Genomic DNA, 13,100 nt, shown 5'->3' with positions numbered 1-13,100 from the left:
TCACCTCTGGTGAGCTACGAGGACTCCCCACATCACCTCTTTGCTTTAATTCTCACCCCCACCTGCAACACTCCCTCGAGGTCAAAGCTACTACCCATCACTTCAGCAGGTGAGGATCACACTCAAAGGCCATCCACCAGGTGAGATGGCTGTGGAAGCAGCATTTCATCATGGAAATGATGAGCGTGGTTCTCCAGATCTCAAACTGCGCCACCCAGGTGATCGACTTGTTGATACAGGTGTTGAGCGAACGTGATGCAAGGGGAGGTGAAGTGTCCTGTTCAAGATCATATAGCAAGGCTAAGTTGGAGGCAGGGGGTATAACCCAGGTCTCCCATCTCCCAGTCTGGCATGCTATCCACTGGGCCAAAGCGGCTTTGCATCATCACGATCATTCCACCCAAATTACACAGCGATGCTAACAAGCCCTCAGAAGGAATCTTGTCCATTCCACTTGTGGTGAAAGCCCAGGTGGCATGTGTGGCCTACATGCAGACAGGCTTTATGTCAAAGTGACTACATCAGTTGTATTCCACCTGTGGTCCACAGACCCATGGGGTCCACAGACTATGCCTAAGATTTCCAAAGGGGTCCGCACCTCCATTTGAAATCTTTTAGGAGTCTGCGAGTGAAAAAAAGTTGAAAACCAATAGACTATATGATGTAAAACCCATCACCTAGTGGGAAGTTATATACCAGTTCCTCTGACTCTTAGGTAGGCCCTTTGTACGGTTTCAACAGGACTGCCCTCTTTTTGAGTGGTTTGTTCCCCCATACAATACTGAGACAAAACCGTACTTGGGCCCATACCATTCCCCGAAGTACCAAATGTCCGGTATCCTGGAAATGTGTGAGTGGTCACCATACTGACCTTACAAGTACCACTGTCAAAATTGTTGGGAAGGGCCAGCAAAAGTTAGTTCCTTATCAAACGGACTGGCCACATGCCATCCCTTCTCCTTGTCAGCATGACGGGTAAGTCGGAGAGATATTTGGACCTAAAGAGAACTGAGAGAAACCCTCCATGAAGAAATGCAACAGGGAGAAACTTTACATCTTCTCTTCTCCATACCGCTGCTTCTAGTTATACAGGCCTCATCAGTTACTGCCATTCTTTAGTTATGCTCAAGCATCTAGGAGAGAAGGCGGATCCGGTAGTGACTCAGTTCTTCATTTCACATCATGCTGTGCAATGATAAAGGAGCACTGTAAAACTGGAGGCTAGATGGATGGCATTTCATTCGAAGCTATCCAAGGAGAACCATCACTAAGCCTGGTAGTGGACTCCCAAGTGAAAAAGGATGAACAGGACTGCAGACAAGCCAGCTGATATTAGATATGGAGAAGTAAAAAGCAGATAGGCTGTTTAAAAGCTGCAGAATGAATGCTGACTGGAAATTCCATTTCAGGCAAACACAGCCCCCACCACCCAACCAAAACCACCATTATTTTATTTTGATGGTATCTCTGGGACAAGAACCCAACATTAGCAACTCATTCCCAGGATGCATTACTCAGGATGTCAAAGAGTGCTGCTACCTCCAGATGTGCGGTCATTTGTTTCCCTTTTAGAGAACATGAAAGCTAAAATGCTTGAAGAAAAAAAACATGAGGATGTAAAGACAGCATAGGCTACACGCTCAGTTGGTGTAGATCTGTGCAGCTCCATTGGAGATGAAGCAGCAGTGGAGAATCTGGCCTTAGTGTGCGCGTTTGAGGGAGACAGGAATTTGTACCAACCTCAGGAAGCTTCCAGCCAAACCTTTACAAAAATGAAAAGCACAGTAACAGCATATGTATATTCCCAAGCGTAGCACCTCATCTTCTGCCATGTGCTGAATATGCTGTAGGTGACGTGCATGAGGATTTCACAATACTTATTCAAGCGCTCCAGCCCCTGACATACTCAGTCACCTGTTTGCACACAGGACAAGCTCATGACCAAACTCTTTTTTTGCTAATATGACTCAGCAGCAACTCGGGCACAGAGTTTTCTGTGCATTATCTCCCTGCGTTACCAGGCTAGTGCAAGGACTTTCCCCAGTAAAAAGAAACCACCCAAGAAACCACCACTGGAAGCAGTCAGGATCAGTGTTGATATAACCCTCACACCACCACCAGGGAATTAAATGTTAGCAGTCATTTTCTGGGGTGGAGAGATGATGGCATCCTTACTAGCCTGCCTCTCTTCCTATTCCCAGGCAAACAAACTCCTGAGATGCCTTTTTTAGTCAGAGCAGTTAACAGTGATTATAGCACGTCATTAAGTGTGGCGTGCTAACAAACACGACAGCCTACAAAAACCTCCACCTAAAGCATAGCTGAAACTGCTAATATTTTTCCAGCCTAATTTTTTCCTGATTGCTGTAGGCAGTGGAAGAGGCCTGGATGGCTCAAAAGGGCGTTGGGTGATAGGACATCCTCCTCGCTGTTGCATCTGCAAAGTCTCGCCCAGGGCAGTTGAGAGAGAGAGTCAGATCCCCCACTTTGTGGAGAACAGCAGCAGGGATTGGTGGCGAGTTGGTCCATGTCGTCTTCTCTTTGGGGAGATCCTGCCAGCACTGCTCACCAAGGGAAAAGATTCAACCTATCAACTTTGAGTTGGATCCAGGCACCTCTCAGCTACTTAAATCAAAACGAGATGTAGCGGGCCCATTTTAGGCTGAGACTATTAATGCTCCCCTACAGGAAGGTAAGGTGTAAGCATCTCCCAGATGAATGAAAGTTAGGCCCCTATTTAAAAAAAAAAAAAAAAAAAGTCTTTAGCCTTTGATCTTCCCTTTGAAGGTGATGGTGAGACAAACTGAAGTCCTCACGTGTCCTTGATCCCTGCCAGTCAGGCTGTATCAGTGCAGCACTAGGAACCTGCGAAGAAAAGTAGAGCCCTTCTGCCAGCTTAACCACACAGCCATCCTAGGTAGGTGCTACTGGCCCCAACCCAGGTGCATTAAAGGCTTTGAACCCGACCAAGGGAACTGGGAGCAAGGACAGGGACCCAGCTGGGACAATGGTAAAAGAGGTAAGCTCAAGAGGAAATTTAGGCTGAGATTTTATTGTTATTCCTTGAGAATAATGGGGAAACCACTGAGAATAAAGGAAGGAGGCCTGAATTTCAGACACTAGCCCAGTGTGTTTGTGTGCCGGGTTGAGAGCTGGCCAGAAACTTGCAGACTTTTGACGTAGGACAGCACGTAGGCCATTACTAGCTAGGCACAGCAGCGATTCAGCCAAGCTGTCAGTAGCCCTGCATACTGTTGCCGATACTGTTTTTAGTAACTGGCGCCCAGTCCCCGGTTGGGGTAGGCAGTATCGCTTTGGAGTGGTTCCCTTCTGTCCCAGGAGGCTCTGTTTCACCATCCCTCCTGTTTGCTGTGTGTTTGATGGGGGAGAGATGGACATGGTTCAGCCTGAATTGCCATCCATACAATGACTACCTGCAGCTTGGTCCCATTTTCATCAGGCCCAGATGGTGCAGTGTCTTTGTTGTCACAGTGCCTGGCTGAGACTGGAATCTGGTTGAGGACAAAGTACTTGAACTCAATTCAGACAAGACAGAGGGGATATTAACAAGTTGGGGGACAGACCTTGTGAGTAAGGCAGGAAGAAATTAGGGCATTTGTCTCCCCCCTTCATCCAACAGATTGTAGGGTGGGGATACTTTTGCATTCACAGTTGCTTCTGAAATTGCTGGGGCGATCAGGGGCCAAAATACCTTTCCTCAGTCTCCGACTGGTTACACATCCACAGCAATTTGCCTGGGAGTGAGTCACGCTTTGTGGATTATTGCATTATGACTCTCCTTAAATACCATTTAGATGTAATAGCTGATACAGAACGCAGTTACCCACTTGCTCGGAGAAGCTAGCCACAGACAACATATTCAAATATGGAGAAAGAGCCAATGTATGTGTGGATGGATGGATGCATGCAAGACTGTCTAGGCTAAAATGCCATTATAATTATCCTCTTGATATCACCACCACCACTTAATCCATTGTCATTGAACCCAATGTTAGAGGATGCAATGTTAATAAGACAGTCATCAGCAGATATGCACATGTATGGAAACCAGGAAAGCAGCCATATGCCTGCGAAGGGGAAATTAAGTCCAAATCATCAAATCAGAAAGAACTGCTACTTGAATGTGGTGGCATTGTCTGACTCACCGAGGTGTCCTGGGGCAATACTGACTCACCAAGCTACCTGAAGACAAGCGTCCGTCTAGACTGAGGATTTGCTCTGATTACATCATTGGTATAATTACTCCAGTGCAACTCCTATTGTAGACAGGCAAAACTGCTATTTTGAGTTTACTCCATTTTTAAGCAAGGGTAATTTTCACTAGTGCAAACAGAAACTTTGCCTACCTAGACTAGGGGTTAAACTGGTGCAATTATAGCGCCCGGGCTTTGGCCACCAATGGCTGGAATTGGGGCAAATTCTCAGTATAGATCAGGCCAAAGAACCACTCCCATATGGATATTACTGCCCCATATGCAGCCCTGGCGATGGCATGTCATCGAATGCAGCAAATTTAGAAACCCAGCATGGTTTAGTGAGTAGGGCTCTAGACTGGGGCTCAGGACACCGGGGCGCTCTTCCTTGCTCCAACACTGACATGCTCTATGATCTTTAGCACATCTCTTCCCCTCCTCACCTGTTGTCTGTCTCTCCCATTAGACTGTAAGTTTTTCAGGGACAAGGACTATATGCTACTCTGCTGAGGTTTAAATCTCAGTTGGGGGTTGCCACAATACAAACACTACAAAACATTCATAGGAAACACGTTCTGAATCAGTTACAGTGAACATCTGCTCTAGAAACACAAACATAGGCGTTACATTCTTCCTATCAGGGAAGAAAACAGTAGCATGTGACCTCCATCTTCCATCAAAACCAACATCTCTCATGAACACTTTACAGACCAGGGAATACTTAATGAAATTATTTAAACCAACAATTTACAATAGAGGAATACAATCAAGAAAACTATGATCTGTTCATGACTGCTCTTATAAAAAGGGTGTAATTCACAGAAATAATCATTTGTTACAAATTATTAATCTACCACTAATAATGATGGCATGCAATTTAATTTTTCCTCCTAATGCTTTGATTCTTAAGTCATAAGTACTCACAAAAACTACTAAATATTATGGTGGCATTGGTAGCAACTCCATAGTTATAAGTTTTATAGAGAATAAATTCCTGTTTCACACTTTAATGATTGAATTTTGTCTTCAAACTTGCAAAATGTGTAACCTTTAAGTGCAACCGCAAAGAGCAGCTGTTAAAAATATTAATAATAGCAGTGCTACACTTCCTCATTCTATCACCTAAATAACACTGCTGCAAATAAAAACGTCTCAAAATGATAAACACCATTACAAATTATTTCCACTTACAAAGCCAAACCGTTCCCTCCATTAAGCAACTGTCCAACACCACACGCTTAAAACAAACAACTACAGCTCACAAACATACTTTTGGCAACACAGGGTTGATGAGACATTCCAGTGAGAAAACATCCACTTCTGCCCAGCGCACATGGTCAGGTGGAAGGCAACACATTTTGCGTGGAAGGAGGTAGCGTGTGTATTATGGGTGGCAGAGATGGAGAAGGTGACATCATGATTGCAAGGGTTGGGTGAGGAGTTAACTAGCTATTTCTTGGCTTTTTATAGGTGTGGAGGCTATACAATATTTATCTTTGAGTACTTCTTTTGATTGGGGGGGAGATCAGGGCAATAAGGAGGCGCACGATCGGATATGCTCATGGGGAGCGGATGATGAACTAGCTCAGTAGGTAACATGCAGGTAACTGTAGTCTTCTGTAATGAGGTGTATAAACCCCATATCAATCGAGGCGGGGTTAACTAGAGCCGGAGAGCTGCATTAGCTCCACCTTGTTACACCTGCAGGGTGCCTCAGCCTCAGGGAGGAGTTCAAAGGAAGCAATCCAGTCAATGCAGTTGGGAGGAGTCGTCCCAGGAGAGAGATGGTCCGGAGTTCTCTCTCTGTGAGAAGGGCCGGAGAGAAGCCAGATGGAGGGAGAAGTGAATATGGACACGGGGCGCGTCTACACAGCATTTTGGAGTGAATGGGCACAAGCCTCCCGGCCCAGGTTGAAGGACTTAGACTAGCAGGGCTCACACTAACGCCCTCAAAATACACAGTGCTTTGTACACAGTGCTTTGACATTATGGCTTGGGCTCTAAAGCCAAGGGAGGGGAGTGGTCTTCAGAGCCCAAGTTCCAGCCTGAGCTGCAACTTCAGGGCGCTGTCTACACAGTTGTTTTTACAGCGCTAATGCGAGGGCTGCGAGCCTGACTCTGTCAACCCATGCTTGGGGGGGCTCGCCTCAAAACACTTTGTAGGGTTATCTTAGACGCTCGAGCCTGGGGTGAGCAGAATTGGCTTCGTTTGCATTTTCATTTGGTTTACTCCTGGGAGGAGCCCTACGAGCCACTGCTCTAGACGAACAGTAAGACTGAAGAGGAGCCCAGGAAGGGCGGAAGACGTTGTGCTGATTCCCGCGGTTTTGTCAGACGTTATTTGTTTGGGACGCAGATACCCCTGAAGGGGTGGAACTAGAATGTGACCTGTCTGCAGAGCTAAGCCACCACTGTACCAGACAACGGAAGGACCGAGCAGAAGAGTGGGGCGGAAATGCCATGTCACATCAGGAGGGGGTGCTCTGGGTCGGTAAAAGACTGACCACTACATTTCCAGAAGTCCACCACCATTTTGTATGTGGTGGTTTTCTGGTTAACCCCCTTCCCTCCAAAAAGCTCTCCAATACTCCTCTTTTTTTTTTTTTTTTTTTTTTTTTTTTTAAGTTGGCAACTTGCACTACAAATTATTCACATTCCATATGTGAAATGTCTTTTACAGCAAAGCAGTGGAGACAGGCTGCTTAAATGATCAAAGCATCTTTCATAACTGTGTTTCTGGTACTTACCAACAGAACCGTTGTACAAACATCTCCGTTTATGGTCTGATCAGGAGAATGACAAAACGGCAAACACGCATCCCTCTGCCCCCAGCTTAGAGTAGAAAGCAGCAGGTGCTGCGACTTACCTAGAAACCCCTCTTCGTCCACAATGATCGTATAGTCCTCTGGCGTTTCCGTGAGACTGAAGAACTTGCACCTGCATAGGGGAACAGGACAGCAGCTCTATTAGCCAATGGACTGAGTAGAGTTATTCATGTTTGTTTGAAACGGTACCCACAAAACTGCCTGCTCTCTTTGTAAGGAGTCAGTGTGCCCAGCCTATAGGGCCAGGGGTTCTATTCCTGTATCTTCCACTTACCTGCCCAGTGACCCAACAGATAGCTGCTATATCTATCCAAGATATAGCCGCTAAAACAATCTTTTTTGTCCATTGATCTGACTATGTAACTCCCCTCTTTAAACCCTTCCAATGGCTCCCCCTTGTCCATGGCATCATGTTTGAAATTCCTTGTCCGAACCTTCAAGGTTCTACATCCTGAAACGGACCTTTGAACCCCTCCACTCTGCTAGTGATGCCCTGACATCTCCTCCTCCTCCCCCCATCTCAGAGCCCCTTTCCACATTGGGAGGGCATTCTGCGTGGGGAAATCCCATCTGCCAAGCCACTTCCCTTTCCCTCATTCCAGGACCTCCTGATGATTTGCTCTTCATCTATGATTCTCAGCACAGCTGAGTCAATAACAGCAGCATTAAATCAAACAGAAGGATCCTATCTTCTCTGTGCCTGTCTTTTGACACTGGGAGTCAACTGAGGCACAGCCTCTCTATTTTGTGCAGCAAACATATGGTCATCCCTAGCATAGTATATTAAATAAACAGAACTTTAGGATCTGCCATTTTGGATACGTAAATGAAAAAAATGTAACAGTGTGCAATGAGATCTCTCTCTCTCTCACACACAGACATGCCCGCATGTAACGGTCTCTAAACTCAATGCGTTAATCCAGACACTATCTGGTTGCTTCCCAGCAATGGCAGAAACGCTTCATATTGCGCTGCATCATTCAAATATGAGCTCACCTCCCATAGGAATCACAGTGAGGAGCAGCAATACAATTCTCTCTCACTACACGGTCACTCATAGACTCAGACTTTAAGGACCATCATGGACCTAAGAAAGGACCATCATGATCATCTCGTCTGGCCTTCTGCACATTGCAGGCCACAGAACCTCACCCACTCCTGAAACAGACCCCTAACCTCTGGCTGAGTTACTGACGTCCGCAAATCATGAGTTAAAGGCTTCAAGTTATAGAGAATTCATATTTTACACTGGTTTAAACCTGCAAGTGACCCATGCCCCATGCTGCAGAGGAAGGCGAAAAAAACCCAGGGTCGCTGCCAATCTGTCCCAGGGCAAAATTCTTTCTTGACCCCAAATATGGGGGGAAATATTGGTCCGCATTTTTCATGGAAATAAAAAACATTTTTCAACCCGCTCTATGATATGAAAAATATTTTCATAGACTTCAGTATAGCCAGGTATGAATATTTGTGAACACTGCCAGTAAACAAAAATACTGCAAATACTGAGTATTTTTAATTTCTCATGGAATATTCTATACAGCCTTAACAAAAACTAGTGTGCTGGTTTTGCTAACTTTGGCAAATACAGTGCCAGATTCTGATCTCAGTAACTCTAAAGTAAACCTCAAGTAACTCCTTTGGTTTCACTGTCCACTGAAAAAAGTAGTTAATCCAGTTTTAGGATGGCATATATCAAGATAAGAATCTAGACTAATGTTTTAGTTTGAAATGTCCCAAATTATATTTTTTCAACTAGATTTTATACATCATAATCTTAAATAATTTAGGCATAATATACACACACCACATACAAAAAATCCTATTATAAACATTGTTTAGGTTGCAAAGTTAAATACTCAAAAGCTAGGAAATGCTAGATTTAAGATTGACCATGTTCATTAAGTTTGGCCAAGTTATTTCTACCCCCTTAGTCATCCAACATCTGCACTGGAAAAGGCGGGACCCTTTGGGGAAAAAAGTATGTGATCATGTAATTAACAACTGTGTCATAGTACATAGGCAGAAGGTGACAGAGTTAAGGATGCACAAGCAACCTTAAATCTGGCATTTGCTAAATTTCACGTGCTTGACCTCTAGTTCTTCAATAATGTTCTTTTAACATAGTTTTTTGTATGTAATTTCCTAGTGAAAAGGTACAAAATTTGTTCTTATGTAGAACCATATCTTCCTGCATCATCATGAGCAAAGATCTGAATCATGAATTGTGAAGAACAAATCATGTCAAACCAATCTGATAGCTTTCTTTGATAGGATAACGAGCCTTGTGGATAAGGGTGAAGCGGTGGATGTGGTATACCTAGACTTTAGTAAGGCATTTGATACAGTCTCGCATGATATTCTTATCGATAAACTAGGCAAATACAAATTAGATGGGGCTACTATAAGGTGGGTGCATAACTGGCTGGATAACCGTACTCAGAGAGTTGTTATTAATGGTTCCCAATCCTGCTGGAAAGGCGTAACGAGTGGGGTACCGCAGGGGTCTGTTTTGGGACCGGCTCTGTTCAATATCTTCATCAACGACTTAGATATTGGCATAGAAAGTACGCTTATTAAGTTTGCGGATGATACCAAACTGGGAGGGATTGCAACTACTTTGGAGGACAGGGTCATAATTCAAAATGATCTGGACAAATTGGAGAAATGGTCTGAGTTAAACAGGATGAAGTTTAACAAAGACAAATGCAAAGTGCTCCACTTAGGAAGGAAAAATCAATTTCACACATACAGAATGGGAAAAGACTGTCTAGGAAGGAGTACGGCAGAAAGGGATCTAGGGGTTATAGTGGACCACAAGCTAAATATGAGTCAACAGTGTGATGCTGTTGCAAAAAAAGCAAACATGATTCTGGGATGCATTAACAGGTGTGTTGTGAGCAAGACACGAGAAGTCATTCTTCCGCTCTACTCTGCTCTGGTTAGGCCTCAGCTGGAGTATTGTGTCCAGTTCTGGGCGCCGCATTTTAAAAAAGATGTGGAGAAATTGGAAAGGGTCCAAAGAAGAGCAACAAGAATGATTAAAGGTCTTGAGAACATGACCTATGAAGGAAGGCTGAAAGAATTGGGTTTGTTTAGTTTGGAAAAGAGAAGACTGAGAGGGGACATGATAGCAGTTTTCAGGTATATAAAAGGGTGTCATAAGGAGGAGGGAGAGAACTTGTTCACCTTAGCCTCTAAGGATAGAACCAGAAACAATGGGTTTAAACTGCAGCAAGGGAGGTCTAGATTGGACATTAGGAAAAAGTTCCTAACTGTCAGGGTGGTTAAACACTGGAACAAATTGCCTAGGGAGGTTGTGGAATCTCCGTCTCTGGAGATATTTAAGAGTAGGTTAGATAAATGTCTATTAGGGATGGTCTAGGCAGTATTTGGTCCTGCCATGCGGGCAGGGGACTGGACTCGATGACCTCTCGAGGTCCCTTCCAGTCCTATAATCTATGAATCTATGAATCTTCAGCACTGATTGCTACCACTTGAGCTGCAGGACTAACTACATTAGCTGTCAGACAAGACACTCTTATCCCGGGATAGGGATGGGTTGCTGAATGGTCAGGGGGATCTAGGCCCAATTACTGTCTCCCCACTTCCCCATGTGGTGCCCCCAAATGGAGGGATGTGTCACTAAAGGCATGTGCTGGTTTTGGTTTAGGATAACCTGGCCCAGTTTTCCCAGGCAACAGCTGCTCTGGCAATTTCTGGACATTTCCAGTGCAGCATCTGCAGCTGCTGCGTTGGGTGGCGGTGGCAGCGGAGGTCCAGCCTTAGAATGTTCATGGTCAGGGATTATTCTGACAGGCTGCCAAAAAGTTTCCTGAGAAATGCAAGCAACTGAAAGGAAATGGTGATTTTCAAAAGTTTATAGCTCAGCAAAACTTAAAGGAATTATGAGGGACAAAGAAAAGGCACTTCTCTAGCCCCAGGGCTTTCCTTCTGCCAAATTTCAAAGGTCTATCTACTGCAACAATGGAGGCGATAGAATATCTAATAAAAAAGAGAGTATAAGAATAATGTTTTATAAATGGAAAGTGTTAGACAGCCTAACTGTAGGTGCTGTTAACAGCTTCCCCTATAATTAGTAATCTTGAACCTGTCTACAAGACCTCATGCTCTCCTTTGTATCACCCCAGACTAGATTTATTGCCCTAAGGGAAAGAGTTGTCACACAACATTGGATATCCATGAATTAACATCTCACAAGGATTTTTTAATCTTGCTTATAAAGGAAACTTTTGATTTCTGGCCAAGTAAATTTATTACCAACCATAAAACAAGTTGCAATGCATTATGACGCCACCTAGCAAAACTGGAAAGGGTATATGCACACTTAACATTATAAGTACACACACATCCATTTTGCAGGTAAGGGATGCTCTTGTTGGATTCACTTTACAGCAACTTGGGTTTATAGATTTTTTTATTTATTTATTTATTTATTTATTCATACAGTACTTTACATCTAAAGCTTAAATAAATGTTCAGCTTATATTCACTGCATGAATTTGATATGGATAAAATGTGTGGAACACCTGATTGGAGATCAGTTTTCTGTTTATCGATAGGATGGAGGTAACAGACAGAACAAACTTCCCTTGCCTTTCCCCCACCTGTGCGCCTCAACCATGATCTGGAGGAAAAGACCTGGGATGGGAAGATACTAATTCAGTTTCCGTTTTCTATTTAGTCCTTCATAGAGATTGCCAGTTGCAACATGGCCATCTTCTTGACTGGACTGACACCAAATCAAGAGAAGAATTTGGTGGCTACTTAAGTAAGGCCACGGGTGACCAAACAACAACATACCTGCAAGTCTCTATTCAGATCAGACCAATTTTGCTTTATTTTGGTTCCATCTCTACTAATGGTATGCTCCCAGTGCTACCTGGGCAGAACATCAGAAACATGGCCTATATCTGTGATATCAATACTTGTCATTACCATCTGAGTCATTCCAGTCTCTTGTTGACTTCTTGGCAGAGGGCAATACAGGGTGACGGGGCGGGGGGAGGGAGAGGGAGGAAAAAGGAAAGAGCCATAAAGCAAACAAGTAATGTTAAGCGAAAGTAAAGTCTGCTCCAAAAAAAGTTCAAATTCCAAACTTTCTTAGGGATCCTCTACACAGTGCTTTAGCCCGCACCACAGGGGTGTAAATTTTAGCCATGCCAGCATGTCACATGCTAACTAGCCTGCATGGACCCTGCTGGCACATTCTAAAAGTTCTCTAGTGCACGTTAACATAGTCCTGTTACAAGGAGTACCACATTAACTAGGGAACTTGTAGGGAGTGTCTTCAGGGTTCACACAGGCCAGTTCTACATGCTAGTGCGGATTAAGATTTGCTGGTGCTTTGCTACCCCACAGCCCTCCTTGACACATGCATGTTGAATACATAGACGAGATGGTCGTAAGGCAGGAAAAGTTTCATACATAGTGGAATCCCTTCCTGGGGGAGTTTTGCTCTCGAGTTCTCTCTAATGCAAGCACACAAATATTGACCGCTCCACCATAAATTGCACAGACACATGGCAGATGCCATTTTTCCCTGCATACGTCTAAATAAAGTGATGACATTCAAAGAACGGGTCTGGTTGAAACCTGACCATCGCTGGCCCTTACATCATTCATCCTGTGTGTCACAAACTGACATTTCCACGTACTATATCCTAAGCCCAACCCGCCCCTCACAGCAAAGCCTCAAAGAGTCAGCAGCATACAGCAGTCACATTTAAAACGTGTATTCTTTTTTTACTTCTATCAAAAGTTTACTAGTCTTGTGGTGTACGGTGCACATTCACGAAGCTCAAGCTACGATACCTTCTCCGCTGGTACAAAGGGAAAAGGAAACTTTTGAATTGAAAAATCTGCATGATAAATATTGCACAGAGAAAACTTTTACCATCACAGTGGCAAAAGAAACCAAAAAGCTCTGCTTAAATTAGATACTCTACAAATAGGCTCTACATTAATTCTGAGTGCGATGTAAGCATTTTTACCCCTCAGAAGTCTCATCTGACGGACTTTGCTTCATTTTGAGATTCAT

General features: G+C 44.1%; 1 protein-coding gene across 1 annotated transcript in view; it reads right to left on the bottom strand.

The window, feature by feature from the left end:
* CASTOR2 (cytosolic arginine sensor for mTORC1 subunit 2) overlaps window positions 1–13,100 on the bottom strand; it is a 178,131-nt gene that overhangs the window by 83,673 nt on the left and 81,358 nt on the right. The window contains exon 2 of the mRNA XM_034752414.1: window positions 7,081–7,151. Coding sequence (XP_034608305.1) covers window positions 7,081–7,151 — 71 coding nt within the window. The remainder of the gene's footprint in view (window positions 1–7,080; window positions 7,152–13,100) is intronic.

Source organism: Trachemys scripta, chromosome 18 (genome assembly GCF_013100865.1).
Source record: "Trachemys scripta elegans isolate TJP31775 chromosome 18, CAS_Tse_1.0, whole genome shotgun sequence".
NCBI lineage: Eukaryota > Metazoa > Chordata > Testudines > Emydidae > Trachemys > Trachemys scripta.
Note: the sequence above shows the minus strand (reverse complement) of the source record. Positions and strands in the feature narration are given on the sequence as shown.